The sequence below is a fragment of the Coptis chinensis genome, chromosome 3 (assembly GCF_015680905.1).
Source record: "Coptis chinensis isolate HL-2020 chromosome 3, ASM1568090v1, whole genome shotgun sequence".
Lineage (NCBI taxonomy): Eukaryota > Viridiplantae > Streptophyta > Magnoliopsida > Ranunculales > Ranunculaceae > Coptis > Coptis chinensis.
Window position 1 is genome coordinate 100,473,035 of NC_141458.1, and position 22,326 is coordinate 100,495,360.

General features: G+C 36.6%; 1 protein-coding gene and 1 long non-coding RNA gene across 2 annotated transcripts; one reads left to right on the plus strand and one right to left on the minus strand.

Annotated features, from left to right (window-relative positions):
* The first annotated feature begins 8,654 nt into the window (after nucleotides 1-8,654).
* LOC147512152 (uncharacterized) lies at nucleotides 8,655-9,120 on the plus strand. Its single transcript, XR_015214750.1, has 2 exons — nucleotides 8,655-8,840; nucleotides 8,913-9,120. It is a non-coding gene; the product is annotated as an uncharacterized LOC147512152 (long non-coding RNA).
* Nucleotides 9,121-10,263: 1,143 nt separating this feature from the next.
* On the minus strand, nucleotides 10,264-12,955 carry LOC147512153 (high mobility group B protein 6-like). Its single transcript, XM_086595127.1, is given in 11 exon segments — nucleotides 10,264-10,685; nucleotides 10,792-10,876; nucleotides 10,949-11,049; nucleotides 11,133-11,249; nucleotides 11,252-11,305; nucleotides 11,384-11,449; nucleotides 11,538-11,643; nucleotides 11,741-11,778; nucleotides 11,862-12,104; nucleotides 12,197-12,313; nucleotides 12,392-12,955. Coding segments are annotated over 11 exon segments (1,488 nt in total). The 5' UTR covers nucleotides 12,830-12,955; the 3' UTR covers nucleotides 10,264-10,562.
* Nucleotides 12,956-22,326: the final 9,371 nt, after the last annotated feature.

Here is a 22,326-nt window from a genome sequence, read left to right on the forward strand (position 1 = left end):
TACCAATTACAAGGTTATAGGAGAACAATCATTAACTTGGGTTTTTCTTCCAATTAAATGTGCTTGGACGATCCTTCCCCGATCGGTGTTTTGGTTTTTTGCTCTGCTTTTGATGAGGCTCACTGCAAATTGGCCAACTAGAAGCAAGTCAATCAAAGCAACCTTCCCGTCTGAAGAACTCTTTTCTGAGGTACCATCCTCATCTGTTTGTTTTTCTCGAGTTCTTATAGATACTAATTAGGCCCATATGGTGGGGTTTTTTAAGGGGGATCTCTTTTTCCGAACTAAGTAGCCAAATTTTTGTGTAAAAAGTTTTTAGGGTTTGAAGTATTACTTATAATAATTTGTTTTGATTGAAATATTTAGAAGTTTTCTAGGATTAGTTTTTTCGTTCTAATATATAATAGAGTAATAGAGACACTCACACAATAGGGAAAAAAAAATCAATAGTTTAGTACAGTTTTTTGGTTTGCAAAAACAATTTCTACTTTTGTTTCCATTTAATGCAAAAATTGTTCACTTCTTTTTATATAATTGATTTTAAAACTTTTTACTTTGTTGTTGTTGTTGGTTGAAGGGTTTCTCATGGTTTTCAACACAAAATTCTCCGTTTCAAAATACAAAAATTGTTGCTCGCTGTAACTTCAAAAAGAATATTAGTGGCTGATTCTCATTTTGTGGTCTACTAAATTTCATGTGGTAGTGAATTTTATTCAATATATCCTCGTGAAATTTTGTGGGAAAAAAATTCATTAAAGGGGGAGGGCATGGAGGAATTTCACGTGGCATGTGAAATATAAAGATGGAATGTACTACCACTAAGAATGTGGTTACTACAAAGTGGGGATTGTTCGCAAAAGTTCTCCCCTGTAATCTAACTTACCCAAGTTCGTATTCTTCAATAGTACTTTACCAAAATATTGTTTGTTTCAAAACTAGAGTTCTTTGTTTTAACATACTAACATGTATTTGATGATTTTTGGGGAAAGGGGGAAGAAAGGCAGCACATTGTTTTTTTAAAACAGAATTTTCAAAAATTGTTAATTATTTTTGTTCCAGAATGGAGGGTGTGATTGTTAGTATGGGGGACTACTAGCGTCTACGTCTCACTTTTGTGTTCGAGATATTTCATTTGGTAGTAAGTATTTTGCAAATATATTCTCCACCATCTACCAAATTTGTGGGATGCTTAGTAAAGGGAGGGGCATGGAGAAATTTCACACGTATAGTGAAAAATTAAGAGGGAACTTACTACCTTACGAAACTCTTTACAACTACAAAGTGGTACTTACTCGCGAAAATTTTCCCTTTCTATCTAACACCCAAAATTTTAAAACTGTTTTTTTTGTTTGTTTGTTTTTATAAAGTGCTTTTCTTTGTTTGTTCGAGCATCTATTAAAATAAGGAAGGCTTTTTAGAGAAGATATCACTTTAACATTCAAGATGATAGGAAGAAGAAGTAGGGGAGTTTTGTACGATGTTCTTTGGTGACCAAAGATTCATGAAGAGATAGAGGAGCAATTGTTTGTATTATTGGCACTCATGTTTTTTTTTTTTTTTGGTAAAGTATAGTAGTGTTATTAAATAGTTACTTTTCTTAATAGGGCCTGGAGGAAGATTGCAATCTTTTCTTGTGTAATAGCAAGCAAAGATAAATGCATCGAAAGTATGTGGCAGTTTTGGCGGATGAATGTTGGGATTGCAAGAGCAAGGTTTTTGTCTGGATAGTTGCTACTTCATATGATATTCTCTATGGCGAAGTTCGAGTGCTTCTTCCTCCAATTGATGTCACGGTAGACTGGAATGGCCTTCGGTGGTGTGTTATGCTTCTTCTTTGAAGTGAGATAAGCATTGGGCCAACCTTGTGCAAGTGTGAGGAACAACGGAGTTGTCTCTTCAAGGTTGTCTTTTTCACCTTTTCCTACAGTCTTTTTACTTAATACTTTTAACAAAGCCATCATAAATGGAATGCATTCTGAGGTTTGAAGTCCCTATATTTCGTTTTCAAAGTGAGAAAAAACATTGCAAGTGAAGAATTTTCAAAACAAAAATTTTAGTGCATAAACCATTGTTTCGTTTTACTCAAAAAAAGATGTGGTGCGTATGAGAGTATGGGGAGAATATTAATTGATGTTGATTCTCACTTTGTTGTCCAGTAAATTTCATGTGGTAGTGAGCTTTATTCAAACCTCCAAAGGGATCACCTAGACTTTCATTCATGCATCTTGCTATCTAAACCCCTGCACGGGGAATGGTCTAATTGGTAGAGCGGGGAAATTGTTGTTTGTGACTTGACTTGGAATTTTAACTCAAGCTTATTTTACATTTTGCAGGTATTGTCATTGGAAAGGATCGAACAAGATGAGGAGCTCACATATGAGGTTGTTTGTCTTGTGCTTTTCTCCTCTTCTTGAGATCTTTCTCCGAGCTTCTTTTACCTAATGCAGCAATTATTGGTTTTGGAGACAAATTTGTTCTTGAATGGTCTTGGTTTTCGTGATCGGACATCGGGATATGAGACTTGACATTGACAACATGTCGCATTATGAGGTTTGTTATTTTTCTTAATAGTTGTGGATTTTTTAATGGATCATATTCCCTTACTTTTTTCTTTTTCTTTCCCTTTCATTTTTCATTAGTTCTCTTTTTTTCCAACAATATTTCGTGGAGCTTTCTCTGAAGGAATTTTTAATTGTAGTGTCAAATCTTGCTTCCTTAAATGAGGCATTATCGTCCCTGTTTATGATCTAAATTCTATGTATAAAATATTTAATCTAAGACTTGAGTAGTGATTTTCTTATATATGCTTATTGCTATAACAGGAATTGTTAGCACTAGGTGAGAAGATGATCTTGTCAAGACAGCCTTACGGAAGAAAAATTCTCAAACCGCCTGAAAAGGAGCTTCTATATGCTAGCCTCCAAACTTCGGGATCGGGGCCGGGGAGGTGATGATGCCAAAAATGGTGTTTGTCGCAATACTTCTTAACCATAACCCGGAATAACAAGTTCAAACCTCAATCATCATAAAGTGGATTTTGGTAGTGTTTGTATGGGATTTTGGGAGTTCTTTTGAGGTGTTTATTAGTGTAGGTAGTAACTGAATTCCAATAGTATACCAAGATTGCAGTGACCGAATCAGAACTGTTTGATTCCATCGTAATGGAATCAAGATTGTCTTGAAATTTCAATCCTTGAAATTTATTAATGTTGGTTTGCTGAGGGAAGAGTATCTTTGAGGGAGATGAGATGGGCAACTTGCGGTGATGCGATCATCATTATCATTTGGTCTCAGTATCAATCGGTGGGGTGAAGAACCGGTGCCCAATCTGTAAAGGCTCAAGCCGCAGATTTATAGATGCATATTGGACCAAAGACGCCACATCTTGATCTTGTGTAGTATGAGGTCTCCCATCTCTTTCTTTTTGTACATATTTTTCTATTTTATTTTTGTGAAATAAGCAAAACAGCTTGGAAAACCGTTTCTGTATATATGGTGATCCTGGCTTAGCAATGGAAAATTTCCATTTTATCATTAACAAAATCAATGAAAATTTTCATAAAGTATTGTCTTCCGCATATTTGTTGCTCAATAGAATTTACAGTTTCTCAAACTAAATATAACTCTTCCCAAAACAGTCCCATTAAGAAGCTAACTTTGTTGTGAATATGCCCAAAAATTGCCGCTTAATCTAGAAGACCTCTTCGATTCGAGCAGATTCTTAAAGAAGGTGGCCCCGTCAAATTTAAGCATTTCTTGTGGACGATAGTGCAAGGTACTCGGGCATTAACAAACCAAACATAACCCGGTAAGGAGATTATGTTACAAAAAGTCTGAATAATGAAATACAAAAATCGTAATAGAATAATATTATGATTTCTATCGTATATGAGTATATGACACTATGGTTTTTACTCGGACGAGAAGCTTTATGTTTCTTACAATTTGAATAAATGGTGTTAGTTAACTTGCAAAATTCAGGTATACAATATTGAAGAGCAAGACGCTTACCTATATCCTTCTTTAAATGTTAAGTTCATTCTCTCAACAAGAAAATTTAGCAATCATAAACACAATTATAAACAGTACATCAATTTCCCCTCCAGTTGGTTACCAAATAAGAAAGGTGTTAAGCAAATTATGTTTACACTCTTTCTTAAGTTTTGTTTGACATCGCGTGCATAGCACGTGCATCTTGCTAGTATATATATATATATATATATAGGGAGGGATAGAACCACAGTTACTGTAGCCACATTATAACCACAGTCTATTCTAGCCCTTTCTCTATTTCAATCCAACAGAAGTGTCTTAAAGTCCATCTTCAATTCTGACTTAGAAAACATAGGAAAACAAAGGAGGGTAAAATAGGGAAAACACTGTGAATTTAACGAACACAACCCAAAACTCTTTCTCCCCAAAATTAGATCCAATGAAACACCTTCTTATTTAGTTTGTAGTTTTGTGATTGTTGGGGCTTGTTTTTATGGAATTTGTATGTTGGAAAGAAATAGAGCGTTGAATCTCATAAGGTTATGGGATCTTTTGTAGTTCATTGATATTAATTTATAGACATATTAGTGCAAATTGTAATAAACTTGTAAATTTACGGAGAGTAGCTTCAAAAACAGATAACTTTTCATTAGATTTCAACAATACAAAGTAAAGCACTTGTACATACTACAAAGAGTTAGCTATAAAAAAAAACTTTTCAACAGACTACAGAGTTGGCTCCAAAACAGAACTTTCCATCACATTACATTACCATTGGACCTCTCGTTCTTGCATGGTGAACCCCAATCTTCATCTCGAATTTCTGCTATCCTTCCATCCGCCCTTTATCAAGCTACAAGCCGTAACAATAAAGAATGCCAACCATTCTTGCCAAAGTGTTCGGATTCGCGGGCTGGACCTTGAGAGTGGAAATCATCTATTCTACAATGAAGCTCAATATCTTCCGACAAACTCCAAATAAATTAATTTCAATTCGTTTGCAAACAGTTACAACAAATCATCAACCCAACAAACTCGAAATAAATTAATTTTTTGTGCTGCTTGATATCGATTTAAGAGACATAAATTGAGAGAGAGAGAGAGAGAGCTTGATAATTACCTATTGGAGGCGCCTGATTTGGAGAGAAGAGTCGGCGTTTGAGTGAAGAAGGAGAAGGAGAAGTTTTTGAGAAATAGATCGAACCAAATTTTGAGGAGATTGTGTTTTGGTTTCGGTCAAACATTTCCCAAACTACCCTCCTTTATTTCTTAGTTAAGTCGCGTCTGTTGGATGGAAGTGAATAGAGCGGCTAGGATAGATCGTGGTCACAATGTGGCTACATGCACTGCGGGCTCTATCCCTCCCTTTATATGTACTTATTTATACTAGTTTTATAGTGGTAGAATGAATTATTCAGAGCAAATAAAATTTTCATTAATTTTAATTTTCGGATCGAATATTTATCCGATATCTTATTCGGATATCCGAAATCGGGATTCAGATAATTTTTTTAATATCAGTTGGAGTCGGAGTCGGATTCGGATTCGGATATTGGTATAAATTTTCGGATTTGGATAAAGGCATATCCGAATTCGAACCTATCTATTTGCACCCCTATAAATAGGTGATCAACAACAAACCCTCATATTTCTTTGTTATTTCAGGTATAATATCGGCGACCTCTATGCAGTACTCCCCGCTCTCATTTAGCAGGTCAAAAACTCTAAGCAAACGTCAGGTGTTGCCAACAAACTAGTATGGCGTTTTTTTCACAAAAGTTCAAAAAGTTACAAGTAAGTCTCGAGAACGGTATTCTCATACAAGCTCGTAGCTGCCCCTCACAAACTACCACCCCATAATCTCGGGGACAAACACATTACTAAAGACATCCGCGTCTTCTTCCAGTTCGTGTATCTCCAGGTCGCTCACATCAATACCATATGCACGCCTTAAATCTCCAAAGCTTTTTAAAGCTCGCTTATCTACTACCCTAGGTGGTAATCCACTAGAGGTCGACGCCGCCCCACTATCATATCAGAACTAGCTATATCAACGACAAAGTCAGATTTGACGTCCTCCCCTGCACTCTCAAACCCTAATGACTCCACAATCTCCTCCTCTACCTCATCATAACCCAGAGACACTTCTCGAATCTCCTCAGATCACGTGTTATCTGAATCAGACATCTCTTTTATATGTATTACAATATCGATAACAAACCACAACTAAAAACGACCTTACAACCCAATAGAAAAAGCAAATGGCAGAAGAAAAATGGAAAAACAACAATGGCAGAGGAAGAAAAACTAACCTTACGCTCTCGTTTTCAGTAGGAAGCAAAATGAAAACCCCTTAGTTCTCCTAACGCGTATACCGCAAGCCACCGGTTCATTTCTTGAAAGTAATCATATCCCCTAAACCCTAGATGACACGTCTTCTTAACCGCTGTCTTTTCAAATCCCACAAAACGAGGCGGTTATTATTCCTCACATGTGCTACCGTTCTCTCTCAGCAGATCGTTTCTACGTACAAAGCGACCTACTGAGATGGGGCTGTGTGAGGAAGTAATATTCACATCCAATGAATATCAAACACGTGTCTAACACAATAGAATTAACAACTAACCTGAAGTCCTTGTCCTCCGAGTTCGTTTCATAGCGACTCAAGTAAGGCAAGCGATCTAAACAGCTCACAACCAGTTCGATGTTGCCTCCAGCATTCGACCTACGAGCTCGCTTCAAAGTCACTCGAGTCGAATAGACGATCTCTCCCAGAAGTGACCTTCGCAGTGCTTGCTCACCCCACTCCACAACGGTCAGTAACGTAAATCTTAATTATCACTTTCAAGACCGCATATTCAGCCACACACTTCATTAAAGCCCATAACTCATCATCATGATTCGCGAGTGGGATGAAGACCAGAACCTGACCTGATCGCGAGAGAGCAGGAGGCGCGGGCATCTTGCCTATATAGAGAGGATGAGGAATTATGTCTGATATGATTCAAGTTTCCCCCCAATAGAGAGAACTTGATACATAGGCAGTTCGTCCACACGAACTCGGTCAAATCCAACTCATCAATCTCATCTCTCCCTAATTGCCTACATTTGTTTGTTTGTAAGGTTAATCCAACTCTAACCTTTACACCAAGCTTTCTCTATAATTGGTTTGCAAGTATCATCATGAAGCCACATATCGAAGAACCGAAAAGGTTTAACAAGAGTTCTAAGAGTTGCATTTTTAAATTAATAAGTAAAGGTAAATGAATAGATGCAGAGTTAACAAGATTTTTGATGACCATATTTGGGAACAACTCTAACCACGAGGTTGTTGCAAAGTCCCCTGTCCAATCCAAATAATAGACAACCTCATGCACATCTCTACTACTTATAAGTGGCCTGGGCGAGTGAGCCATTTAAGCTGTAACTCGGTTCTAACCAGTGCTGCTTTATGGACACGTGTATAATGTTAGCCGTTGAGCTGATGTTTTTGTGGGACAAAAGTTTGTTCAATTCTGTTTTTAGTATGATAGTGTCTGACTTTCTAACATAACTTTTTGTTTGGGCCCTACCGCTAAAGCAACATTAGAAAAAGTCAGGCAAATGTACGTCACGTGCAAAGCACGTGAATAATTTCTAGTATCTTTGAAAGCTGAACGAGTAATGGTCATAGTATTCAAACTTTAAATTTCAAAATCTCTGATCATTCGACAAGATTAATAAATTCAAGAAAATAGTCCAGAGGACCAATTTGGGGAAAAAGTAACTCTAGAGAACACTGTTTTTTGTGAGTAACTCACAATAACAAATTTTGGGGAAAAGTAACTCACGAACCCCTATTTCAAAATTAGGAACCCTCAAGGACAAAATAAGTTGGCCCGACAATTTTACTTTTTTTAAATACCAGTTATACCCTTCCATGAAAATAACCCTCAAGGACAAATGACCCGTATTTAAAATAAATATTTTCCGATTTTACCCTTTCTGTCATTTTACTATGAACAATGAGTGTTCATACCTTCTGCTGGTGTATGAACAATGATTGTACATATCCAAATAGGTGAATGTACCTTATACAATATATTGATGTATGAACATTGAATCATATTAAAGGACTATGAACATTCAATGTTCATACCCAAAGGACTATGAACATCGAATCATGCTCAATCAATGTTCATACCCAAGGACTATGAACATTGAATATTCATACCCAAAGGACTATGAACATTGAATGTTTATACCCAATCAATGTTCATACCCAAGGACTATTAACATTGAATGTTCATACCCAATAAATGTTCATACTAAATACACCGGGTCGTTTCATCTGGGTCGGGCCGTTAATTATTTCGCATTAGGGGTATACTTGACATTTCATCTACCCGATCCGTTTTTTATTTCGCGTCAAGGGTATACTTGACCTTTCATCTACCCAGTCCTTGTGAGTTACGGAAAAAAAAAATGTATCATTGAGAGTTACTTTTTTGGCATTTTTGTCAGTGAGAGTCATTCCCTGTAATAAATTTCGCTTTTTAAGATAACGGCGTAACGCCATGAGAATTTCCAATATATCTCATTCACTGAATTTCGAAAGTTTGGAGTTTTCGGCAAATTTGTTGGGCCTCCTTTTTGTAAAGAAAAAAAAAGCCCATTAAATTGGCTTCATCAAAGTAGTAGGTGATCAACAACAAACCGTCACCGTAGAAGAAGAAGAAGCCAAAAAGGAAGACAAGGAAAAAAAAATGATCTACCGAAAGTGGAGTCTGTTGACTATGCCGGTTATAATTTTGGCCCCCGTAGCAGTCGTCGTGGTCGCCAGTGTTTGGATATTATCTTCTAAAAAAGTAAGCCCACTTTCAATTTATTGTTTGTCAGTATTCGTCGCGTTGCTGAAAACCATTATTCAAAATTTGCAGGATACTAAGAAAGATGAAGGAAAGGATGTTTCGTCAGCCACCAAGGGAAGGATGCATTAAGTATGTTTAGCTTGTTCAGTTGTTTGTATGTTTGTGGAGGCTTTACAAACTTGTATTTGCAGCTGGACATGAATCTGTTTGTCAAATAATTTTGTATCTTTCCGAACTAAAGGTTTTGGTTCAATGCTAACTGTTGAGATTTTTGATACATATGTGTAGAAGTAGAGTAGACATTCTACCAGAGTATAACCAGTTAACATGGTCGAGGTTTTTCTTTCTGACTTTTACCCATTAAATGTATTGAATTGTTGTGCTCTGTTGTGCTCCATCAGATTACCAAGGAAACCCTTCTTTAAAAGTAAATAAATAACTGATGACCCAACTCAGCTGCATTTCCCCTTCTTACATTTAGGCAATACATTGAGCTTCCAGTGTTTTAAACTGAAAAATGGACGGATTGGTTGTGACCAATCAGATTTCAGTAATACACTAATACATCTTAATCGTGGTTACTGGCCACCATGCCTTTAAAGTAAGTGTACATATCCTTGAGCTTCAATTTGGATGGAAATCTGATTGTTGTTTCAGGGTGTGCAGTTTGTGATGGCAGGTTTGTACAAGACAGTCTTGTCCAAACGCTTGAAGATACCACTCCTATCCTAGAATTACACTTAGTGTAGGATTTTTTTTTTTTTTTTTTTGCTTTTCTTGTTGGAGGCTTGGAGTCATAGTATCTTATAATCGGGACTGTCTCTGTGCTCTTTCGTAGGTTTTTTTTTTTTTTTTTTAGCTTTTCTTGTCGGAGGCTTGGAGTCACAGTATCTTATAATCGGGACTGTTTCTGTGCTTTCATCCACATCCTCTTTCGTCTCCTGCTCCTCAGAGGCCGTCTTTTTCAAAATACTTGAATCAAAGTTGTAATGAGAAATGCTTAGGAACAGTATGGAAACAAGTTGCGTTCTTCATAAGTTCATACCACCTTACTGAATAGTCTAGGGAGTTTGAAAGTTGTACTTGAACACTGATTTGTGTCTCTTTGAGGTGGTCTATATGGCGATTCATGCATCGCACGAGTTGCTTGTTAGCGCCCCTTAGTGTGTATAATTGGCAGGGGGTGTCTTTTGCACAAGGCATATCCTTAAATGAATACACTTTTTCAGGGTATATGCATAGACTTCTACCATCTTCCACAATTGATCTGAGACAACTGGCTTTAAGGCACCATTGAAACATGTTTCAGCTATGCAATAATGTAGGTCTCAGCTGTAATAAACACATTTTGGCTAGCCCAGTTAATGCAGATTCGTTCTAATTGATTCCAGTTTTGATTAACTTGATATGAATCAACATCTGACACAAAAATCATGTCTTGCAAAAACATAATCAACTTGAATGTCGTCAAGTGCCATTGAGAAATCACATTCAGAAGCTAACGCATTCTGTTCAACAAGAGCATAAGACTATTTAAAACTAAACAGTTGACCCTGCTAGGAAAACCAACTGTTACTCAGTTCAACAGAACCACTTGAACAGAGTCGCTAAGTTTATGTCAAAGACCGACCTGACCAAACAAAGACTTGGTCACACAAACACGACACTACTATTAACAACACTTCTAGTTTGAGTATAGTCGAACTCCAACAGCCTCACTTATACTCGAGTTTCGCAAACCCCGATCTTCTGACTGTTGTATTCTTGCATTTCCTTTTTGTATGCATTCATTGCATTTGCTGCTATGTTATTCCAGATTTCTTTCTCTGTTTCATTCAGTTCCTGCAAACAAGGCAAAGTACCAAAACTTGTATTAGATGAACTTCACATAAATTATAAAAACTTAATGGCCATAGTATTCTCCTAAAGATAGAAATTTTGATCATACCTTCCATTTGACTGAAATCAGGGCATTGAGTGTTGCATTGCTGATTTCCGGTCTCTCCTGCACTAAGTTCTTCCTCATCTCTTTGCTGCAACAGCAGAATCAGCAAATATCATAAACATTAACAACTTTTGTGTATAGAACTGTTAGGATTATTTACCTGAAGAGAATGAATGAAGAAGCTGGCCTTTTCGGTTTGTTAGGGTCAGATTTCTGCTCGTCCTTCTGTTTCTTCTTCTCTTGATGCTTCTCTTTTGTTTTCTGTACATTAGAAAATCAACACTCAATTAGCAAATGTACTAAGTGAAACCACAATTCGTAGTTAACACAAGATCTAACAAGACCTTAATGATGTTATCTGTCTTCTCCTTTTTCTTTAGCATTTGCAAGGCTTCTTGTTTTTGAATTTTCATCAGTTCCTCCTCTTCCTGCCGGGCGAATCTCATCCTCATTTTCTTTCTTTTTGTTTGTAATGTTCCATTTCTTTCAAATACTCTTCCTTCTGCTTCTTTGCAATCTGCAAATTAAAGTGTACTAATATCTTAGCCTATAGGGGTTCAGCTGAAAGATCCACAAACATTAAAGAAAAACAAACCTCCTCATAAGGTTTTCGCTGTTCTTCGGACATGTTTTTCCATTCCTCTCCAGCTATCTTACCAATCTGTACAATGATTAGTTCTAATCACTACTTGAGCAAGATATACATTTTGACAAAGTCAATGTGAAGCTCAGGGAACATAAATTATTACCTCCGGAACATTGTTGTTCTGTTCAACCAGTGCCGCTCGTCGCTCGTTCATGTATATGAAGAAAGCTGATAGAGATCGCTTTGGTTTTAAAGGATCTTTCTCTTTCCTGCATTAAGTATAGTAAAAGGATAGGTTATTAATTTTTCTTTATGGGAAAAAAAAAAATCAACAAAAAGGAGAGGAAAATGATCTAATATCCTTACTTCGTTTTCTTCTTCTTCTTAATCTCTCCATCTGCTTCCTGCCATCACGAAATGAAATTGCATTAGACTTGAAATTCATTGATAAATTGTGAAATTTTAAAACTTGGATGCCTATTCGAACCTGTTTAAACTGTAGATACTGTTCGAGCAATTCCACCGCAGTCTTCTGTTTCTGCTCATCCTCAAGTAACTTCATCGCTTCGGTCTCACGCTTTTCCTTTCCAACGATTTGTAGATAAGCTTCTTTATCATCTTGGTATTTTTGTTCGTAAGGCTTCTTTTCCTCAGCGCTGAGATTCTTCCATCTTGTTCCCATTATGTTAGAAATCTCCTTAAACTCGGCATTGGGGTTCTTCTTCTTAACCTACATATTAAAAGCCCCAAAGAATGATGAGTTATGAAATTTGGGGATTTTGATTCAAAACAAACAAAGAATAAAGAGAATCAATATAATACCTCATTCCACTGATCTTTGCACCAAAGAGCATATGCTGCACATGGCCTCTTCTTCTTCTTCTTCTTTCCTTTCTTTTCTTGTTCCGTCTCACTCATAGTTTGAGCAAGAGGAAAATTCTGCAAAAGTAGCGTTATCCGATTAAACAAAATTCTTAATAAATCGAGTTAAAAGGAAAAAAGAAGAAGAATACTAACCATGGTGGGCTTAAACTCTTTCACTTTCTGCAACTTCTTCATCTCCATAAGAAGTTTCGCCTGTTCTTTGTCGCGGACTTCAAGTTCTTCTTCTTTCATTTGCAACTTTTTGACTTGATCCCTCAACAACTCCACAGTCTTTTCTTTCTCAATACGCATTTGTTCAAGCTTTTCTTCAACTTCTAGCAACTCTTTCTCAAAAGAATCTTTTCCCTTCTTTTTTGACGCGGGTTTGTTCTTCTTGAGAGGGATCTGTGTTTCTGGATTCTCATTTCCTGCTACATCTCCAAGATCTGGTAAAGGAGAATTTTTCCCTGCAATAATGTTGGCTTCATTTGAAAATGAGACCTTTGGTTTCAAAGCCTTTCTGCTTCCTCTCTTCTTCTTCTCGACAACCCAGTTTGCGTCAATGGGCGCGTTAGCAATAGTATCCGCCATTACAGATTAGATAGAGTTTAGAGTGAGATTGAGATTGAGTGAGAAATAGAGAGATGAATTCTTTCTGTAGAGGAGTAGTGAAGGAAAGAAGCTGATATAGACGTTTATTTCAACGGTTATGTTTTTCAAATTTCAAAAACTTTGTGAATCGGCAATGTTCGAATCAATGACTCAGCGTTTAATAACTAAACTCACTTTCTGACATGGAAATTTGCTATTTTAAGATATTTCTTATATTTTTCTGAAGGGGCAATAAAGGCGTGAGGGTTCGTTTCCAAAAAAAGATGAAAGAATCTAAAGTTGTAAACTAGTCAAGTCTGTTGTGTGATATTTCACCGACTAATTTACTCAGCTTTCCTAAACTGCTGATCCAAATTGTGGATGAATCAATCAAAATATCAGTTCTGAATAATCCTAATCATGTACTGTATATGAGTGTATGTATATACGGTTTTTCAATAGCTAATTTGAGCTAATCATGAAAATAATTGTGACATTGCAAGTGCTGTTCCGTGGCTTCTTAAATCAAACCCATGTATCTCGTAAATCTGCCTTGCCAAGTAAACAACTCAAAAGTGGAAACCGAGTAAGACAATGACGAATTTTCCTCATGTGGAAAACATTGTTACAACCTACAAGTTACCCCCAAAAAGTGAAGCGTAGACAAATCCATTTTGGGTTAAGGTTTGCTGAAACTCAGGTACAATATGATAGGATTGCGGTCCACTGGCACAAAATGTAAATTGGGTACAACATGATAGGATTGCGGTCCACTGGCACAAAATGGAAATTGGGTTCATCACGTACTATTTGTTTTTTTTGATTTTGCTAACCAGGTGTCCGGGCCAGCTTAGCACCTCAACTAATCCCGGGACACATACTACTTGGTTTTTTTTTGTTAACCGGTTGTCCCGGCCAGCTTAAGCGCACCTCAACTAATCACGGGACCTCGTTGGAAATTCGAACGGGTACTGCTTTGCCAGCGGCCTTAAGAGGAATCAAACTAGTGACCATTAGGAAGCAAACCAAGAATTCAACCAAGTGAGCTGCTTCAGGTATTCGGATTTCGGATAAAGGCCTTAGACCCACTCTGCCACCATATATGTCTTGATAAGTTTCCTCAAAAGTAAAGATTTACGTTAACAGACCCATGATCTTGGAAGAAACCCTACATATGTGAGACTAATACCTATAAGCCATGAACAAACTTCATGTCTTCATCAATAATACCTCGCTCTGAAGCCACTTTGTCACTACCTAACCAACACACTCTACCATTGATACCATCGTCACTTACCACCTGGGGTTTTCCAGAACTTGGTGCAAGCTAAATGCTGACACTCAGAAGTTAGAACCACAAATCCTGAGACAGAAGATAGGAGATTGAACTACTGTTGCAACATTTACCCTTTTCAGCTATGCACTTTTCAAGCAATCCTGTATTGGTGGTTCTAACTTCCAAGTGACCTCTTAAAAAAGGAGGATGCCACCACCTACTCAGCATTCAACAACACGGTTGGGTGCAAAAGAATTTGGGTTAACTAATATTATCCCCAAAATGAGCCAATTAGGATTCCCGATGGGAAATTAGGGTCTTCCCCTAGATACACAAAAAAAAAAAGTCAAATTGGGTTGACAGTGTTTTTTTTTTTGGTGTGTATTGGGAGGGAGAAAACCCTAATTTCCCATCTAGTAGGGGGATCCTAATTGGCTGGGGTAATACTAGTTCACCCAAAGAATTTTCACCAGTAAGGAAAAAAAAATGTGAAAATCAGGTCACTATTTAAAATTCCCGTATAGAGCTGCATTAACTTTACTTTATAGAATCAAAAGAAAGAAAGTATTAACATTAAGGATAACCCTAAAAAGACATATTCCAATGGTAGAAAAATAGTGCCTATTGACTCTATTCTAACAGAAAAAAGAAATGCTGAACTCGCCATAACTTCCGAACAGGCCAGATTTGGGTTCTAAAACCTGATAGTGACCATCTAACCAAGTATAGCCATCATAACATGCAGCTGATAATCTATGTTCATACCTTTAATGAATATATATTCCTACAATCCTATTCTAGCACAAAGCTGGAAATATCGATTCACATGGCGAAATAACAATAATGATAACCCTTTAGAATGCTGAAACCGTCAACCCTTCTAACTGCCATTGATGCTACAACACAAAGTACCATTCACTAGGAAAGCTTATTAGGTAAATCCTCCAGTTCATCGCTACACCACAAAAAGACAAACAAAAAGAGTAGCCCCAGGAAAAGAAACAGAAATCAAGAGCAAGGGACGACAGTTGATGAAGGGATGGTATTCAGTTGGAACAAAAGAGAGTCTAAACCAGCTAAGTAGAGAAAAAATTTCACCAAATATTTAAATTAAATCAAACAATTAAAACGGAACATGTAACTATAATTACAGTTTGCTTAATGTATGTAATACTGTTATATAGAGTTGCCATTACCATTGTATGATACAACCTTAATCATCGTATTGCCACATTATACACACTTCAACTTGGCAATTTGCATCCTTCAGATCTATGTATATGTATATGTAAAATATATGGCAAGACCAGAATCCTTTCAGGCAAGCATTTAGTATAATGCACATGTAGTGTTCGGTGAAACTAAGCTAAGATTAACAACACTGAAGAATTGAAGATGAAGAATGCTACAGAATAAGAGTAAGGTCTTGTTATTGAGTAACAATGGAGGTTACAAATTTCTCTCTCTCTCTCTCTCTCTCTTTGCTCTAGTTTTTACAGATTTTTGTGTAATGAATTTGGAATCAATCATTTCTTCCCTTTCCGGTCTTTATATAGTGCTCCAATTATAGTCTTGCCTAATCATTTCCTGTCACGTGTCCTTTCTCTTCTTCCTCCTCCTTTTCCCGCTTTAAACCTCAAGAATATAAACTATGTGTGAAATATATAACGCCTATATATGTCGATATTTCTAATTAATCATGATATTTGGGTTGATATATTGGGCTGATGATATTTGCCCACGACATCGCCCCCTCTCGAAACTTTCAAATTTCTATCTCGAAAATTTGAATGTTTCGAGACATACCTGGGAAAAACCCAAAATTCAAATTGAAAAATTTCAAAATTCAAATTTTTATCTCAAACTATCAACTATAAAACTTTCTTTCGCTTTCTCTCTCTTCAGTTATTCACAAAAAAGCTTGAGACATTCAAACCCCACCACCATTAACGATACCTGAAAAGCTTCATCTTGGCTTTATTGGCTGTCTTCTTCACCAAATTTCTCTGCACACTTGTCAGGTTAGTTAGAATCAACCTTCAATATACTTCTTATTATCATAAACACACATATCTTTTCATTTTAATTATTTAAAACCGATTCCGATTTCCTCTTTTAAAAATTTCGAGGGTTAGGGTTAGGGTTTGAAGTTAAATATTTTATCTATACAATCACCTATACTAACTAGATTTTTAATTATAATCTTTGATCTGTTTCAGTATAGCTAGGAGAAAAACTTGTGTTAATTTTAGGCCAACACTCTCGAAACAATCCTGACTTCGACGTCAAGAACGTATGCTTTTGAGACACACATTCTCCCTCAAAACCCGACATTGTCACCACGAAACCTCGATACAAGTATAACAAATAAAATATTCTACAATTATACTGAGTATATCGATAGTAGTACCGATAAAGGATATAATTCTAATAAAAAATTTATTGTTTCTAGTGATACCAATATGTCGAATGACGGTATCAAGTTTGCCACTCGAATCAACTCTTCTTCTTCAGCCTCAACATCGCAACGTACTGAGACTGATGAACTAGCCTAGCGCCCATCGTATCTTGCTAATGGCTTAGCATGCCATCCTTTCGAGACTGTGGCCTCAGAGTCAGAGCGCGACATTATGGACAACAACAACATATGGAGCGGTGGTTTGAATCCTTACTTTCCAAAAAGACCCAACCTAGATATAATTAGAGCTGCATATCAGATACCAGATACTGTCACTCTTCGACACTATGCTGGATGTAGAAGAGGGACCAAATGCCAAAGTGGCGATGCCCAGACAATCATCATCACTGTTGGGCAACTAGCTGCTGGTTTGCGACTCCCCTTAACTGACCTCGATTGAGAGGTACTGAACCACCTGACCATCTCTCCTGGTCAAGGCACTGGCAATTTCTGGAGACTGCTACATATTTGCAACTATTATAATTCTCATCTTGAACCCAATGTGCGGAGATCCCAAAAAATCCGGTTTATCGACATTCAAAACCACTATACCTTTGTTGAATGCACCGAGAAAAACAAAAAATGGTCAATCTGAACCCAGTGGATATTTCTATCCCAAGAAACGAAGCAAACGACCAGGTATCATTAGAGTAAATCGAGATAGTGACTTTAGATGGCCACTCTATCCTATCATGGTATCTGGTCAATGGGAGTCATCTGCTTCAATTGCTGTTGCCACCCTGGTACACCATGTTTTTAATCTTAGAGGTACGTCATCTATTGAACCAATCTTTCATCTCGGTCCTTTTATCTGATTGGTCTACAATTGTGACCTTGTTTCAGTACAAAAACCTGCAACGCTGCACAGTCGTGGAGAGTCTTCTAGAGTACTGGATCTTCTGAGAGGCACTGATGAAGAAATAACTGCTCGAACTGGTGCTGATAAATATGGAAATCTAGTCTCGAATGTTGATCTTCCATATATCGATAATTATGTTGCTCCCTTATATTTCTTAAAAAGTAACGTTCTTCGAGGTCAAGATCCTTCACCTCCCCAACCTGTTATACCTTTCAAAACTACTCCATGTTCCTTACAGCCTTGTTCTTCTGAAAAAGGATTTATAAAATTTTTATTTCTTTAGAATTGCCTGTTAACACTCCTCAATGTTATTTTGATTATATGATAAATGGTTTTAAAATGACTGAAGATCTCTTTCCCCAAATCAAACAAGAAATTCCAGACTTCTATAATTATCCACTTTTACAAGATGTGTTTGATCACCACTGCTTATTGTACACAAATATGGCATCTCACATTCCTCGTGGTCAAGGCAGATCAACCAACTCCGTGAACTCGAAAAAACAACAGGTGGTAGTTCCTCCCAGGCTCCCACCTCTTCCAAAGAAAAACATGTCGATATTGGCGCTCATCACAAGAAAAGAAAAGAACCTTGTACCACTGACGCACCACCAGCTACGAAGGTATCTAAGACTGCAAAAATTGCCACCACAGCTGCACCTGTCCTAGTGCCTTCGAAATCTTCAACTATTCCAACTACAATTAAACCTGCTACTCCATTCACTACTTCTGGATCTTCTTCTTCATCTAAAGTTTTTGTTGCTGATTTTGTCCTTCGTAACTAGACAAAACTTCTGAAATCTACTTCTCTATTTTGTGAACCTCCGACACCTGTACTCGGAGAAGCTCTTGTTACGAACACAATTCTTCCTCGAGATCGATCAGCAATGAATGAAATTCCCATTCTTTGAACGATTTGAAATCTTGTGCTCTTCCCTCGAAAAAAAAGTAAGTATATATCCTTTGCTTTATTCTTATATTGGTTTGCCCATTATTTATACTGTATTCATATGCTATACTCTTGATTCCAGGCTAAAGTTGCTGTTGTCAGTCAGTTTGAGCATGATATGACTTCCTTTTGCCTTCTTAGGGAAGATATTGAAAAATTGAAAAAGGATAAAGAAAAACTTCGACAATCCTTTGAAGAAGAAAAGAAACACCATGCTGTCACCCGCTCCGATATGAAGACATTTGTTGATGAGAATCTCGAGTTGATTAGAAAAATGAAAAATTCTTATGACGATATTGAGGCGAAACTCGAACAAGAAAGAACAAATTTTGCCAATGAAAAAACAAAACTGGTGGCCCAGAAAACTGATCTTGAGACAGAACTTCAAAAAGCTAAACTCGATCTGGCTGCTGCTAATGACAATATGAACTATTGTGTCTCCACCATGAAGAGTTTCAGATCCTATCTTCCTAAGGCTGTTATTACTCAGTATAATCTTGAATATGATAATGAGAGTGATATGCCGTCCGACATTGCGGACCCTGATGTCGAGAAAGATGTTGTCGAATCTGCTAGCCTTGTCACTGAGGCTATTGAAACCGAGACAAATCTCGTCGATGTCACAACTACCCCACCTTTCAATCCTGACTCCTTTATTGTTACACCAAGCTGTTTGGATGGAAGCGATATGCGCGCCGATCTCAATACGATTCTTGAAGCCAGATGCAGTGATGTAAACCATAACAAAAACTTATCCCAGCTCTAGTTTTTTTTCTCTGATTGTTCTAGATAGTAATATTGATACCAAGACTTTGTCTATTTTACATACGAAATAGATATCTTTTGCTCCTTTCGGTTTGTTCACATTTATAATATATATGTTAGCATCCTTTATTTTTTGTACATAAAAAATCGGCTTTCGATACCACTCCAATTAAAAAAAAGTATCAATTGATACTTAGCAATATTTTGAAAAAAAAAATTTGACTTTCGATACCACTCCAACTAAAAGCAGTATCAATTGATACTTAGTAATATTTTGAAATTAAAAATTCAACTTTCGATACTACTCTAACTAAAAACAGTATCAATTGATACTTATTAATATTTTGAAATTAACAATTCGACTTTCAATACGACTCCAACTAAAAGCAGTATCAATTGATACTTAGTAATATTTTGAAATTAAAAATCCGACTTTCGATACCACTCTAACTAAAAGCAGTATCAATTGATACATAATAATATTTTGAAATTAAAAATTCGACTTTCGATACCACTCCAACTAAAAGCAGTATCAATTGATACTTAGTAATATTTTGAAATTAAAAATTCGACTTTCGATACCACTCCAACTAAAAACAGTATCAATTGATACTTAGTAATATTTTGAAATTAAAAATTCGACTTTCGATACCACTCAAACTAAAAGCAGTATCAATTGATACTTAGTAATATTTTGAAATTAAAAATCCGACTTTCGATACCACTCCAACTAAAAGTATCAATTGATACTTAGTAATATATCCTTGCTTGAATACAACTTTGGTAAAAAGCTATGTAACATTTACTCAATGTAACCGTTCATATTATCAATAAATAAATTCAACGAATTGGCTCACCAACCAACACACATTTAAACTCTATTATCATTTAAACCTAAAACTTTCTCGCGCCCAAGAATTACTTTTTCATTAACTTTCCTCGTTTTCCTAATAATCATCATTAAATTCCCTCGTTTTCTTGCTAATAAACATTAAATTACCTTGGTTTCTTGCTAATCACCATTAAATTACCTTGGTTTCTTGCTAATCACCATTAAATTACCTCGTTTTTATAATTTTTACTACTATAAAAAGATCATTATTTGCATGATTCTCAAACATCTTTTATCATCCTCTTAAACAAAACAATGTCTCTCACTTCCCTCTTTCTTATTATTTTTGTCATTTATATGGTTCTTCCCGACTGGCCTCATTGGTTAGACTATCCTACCATCGATTACACCGATAATGAAGAAAAACAAGAAGAAGAAGAAATAGAAGAAGAATATGATGATGAATGGTTTCGAGATCCGTACTGTTATGAAAAGGATAACAACGGGTCTTTGACTGATGATGTAGACGAAGACGATGGTGAAGATGGTGATGATGAAGATGACGATGAAGATGAAGATGAAGATGAAGATGAAGATGAAGATGATGATAATGATGAAAATGATGATTAACATTTTCCTTTATGTTTTTAGTTTTTCTTGCACTGCGTAACATCCTTGTTTGGCCTATGTTGTTCTTATTTTCATTACTTATTATCAGCATACTATTGCTTTACCACCAAGTTTTCAGTTCAATTCTATCTAATGGCATTCTTAATTATTTAAAAATATAACAAAATTTTAAATCTGATAACTATTCCCCTAATATATTTGGAATCGAAAGAAAAATATTCCTTATTGTGACATACCTTGAGCATTTGCCTCCTTTTATTTTGACCTGGTATCGAGCATACGATACCACATATGCATAGATGTTCATCACGATCTTGACCTGATATCGACATCTCTGCCAATACCAGGATTTTTCTCACGGTCTTGACCTGATATCGGCATCTCTGTCAATACCAGGATTTTTTGACCTGAACTCGACATTGCTGTCCAATAATTGGATTTTTTGACCCGAACTTGACATTGCTGCCCAAGAACTGGATTTTTTTACTCGAACTTGACATTGCTGCCAAAAACTGAATTTTTTGACCCGAACTTGATATTGTTGCCAAGAACTAGATTTTTTTGACCTGGTATCGAGATGAGGATCTATAGATCACCAGGGTTTAGGTTTGACATGGTATCAAGATGAGGATCTACAGATTACCATGGTTTAGGTTTGACCTGGTATCAAGATGAGGATCTACAGATCATCAGGGTTTTTGATTGACCTGTTATCAATATATAATTCTAGAAATACCATGATCGGTGATATGTGTATAGATATTGCTTTTGGAAATAACAATATCTTTATTGAATGTATAACTTTGAGAAAAATACATGAAGATACTCAAAATATTCTTTATTGATAAAATGCTTTCAAATTGCTTACATTTTGAGGCTTTGGTAATAGTACACCTTCAGCTGTTTTTAAGTAATAAGCTTCATTGATTCCCACTTTGTGAATGATGTAAGGCCCATCCTAGCTTGGTGCTAGTTTGCCAGCCCCTTTCTCTTTAGTTGCTTGAGTAACCACTTTCAAGACCAAATCACCTTCTTGAAAATGTCTCTCTCTTACTTTCTTGTTGAAAGCTTTTCTGAGCTGCCGATGGTATGTGTCGAGCCTAAATCTTGCTTGATCTCTTGTTTCCTCGAGATTGAGGATTTCTCTTGCCATTACTTCATTATTTTGGCCAGTCGTTAAGACTTTTGTTCTGGATGTCGATACCACCATTTCTGATGGGGTTATTGCTTCCATGCCATAAGCTAATGTAAAAGGAGATTCACCTGTGGCTGTTCGAGGTGTTGTTTTATAAGCCCATAGAACGCTGTTTAACTCGTCCACCCAGAGACCTTTCTTTTCTTCCAACTTTTTCTTGATATTATCCATAATAGTTTTATTTGTTGCTTCTGCTTGCCCGTTACCCTGAGCATAATATGGCACAGATGTGAAGTGTTTCACCTTGTATGATTCCAAGAAAGCTTTGACCTTTCCTCCCTTGAACTGTGGCCCGTTATCCGATATAATGGCATATGGCAACCCATATCGACATATCACTCTTTCGAAAAGAAAATTTATCATGTCTTGCTCCTTTATGTGCTGTAAGGCAATGGCCTCTACCCACTTGGTGAAATAGTCTGTGATTGCGAGCATGAATCGCCTTTTTCCTCTTCCAGGTGCTAGAGGTCCAACAATGTCCATTCCCCATAGTGCAAAAGGTCATGGGTTCGATACACAGTGCAACTCTTCAG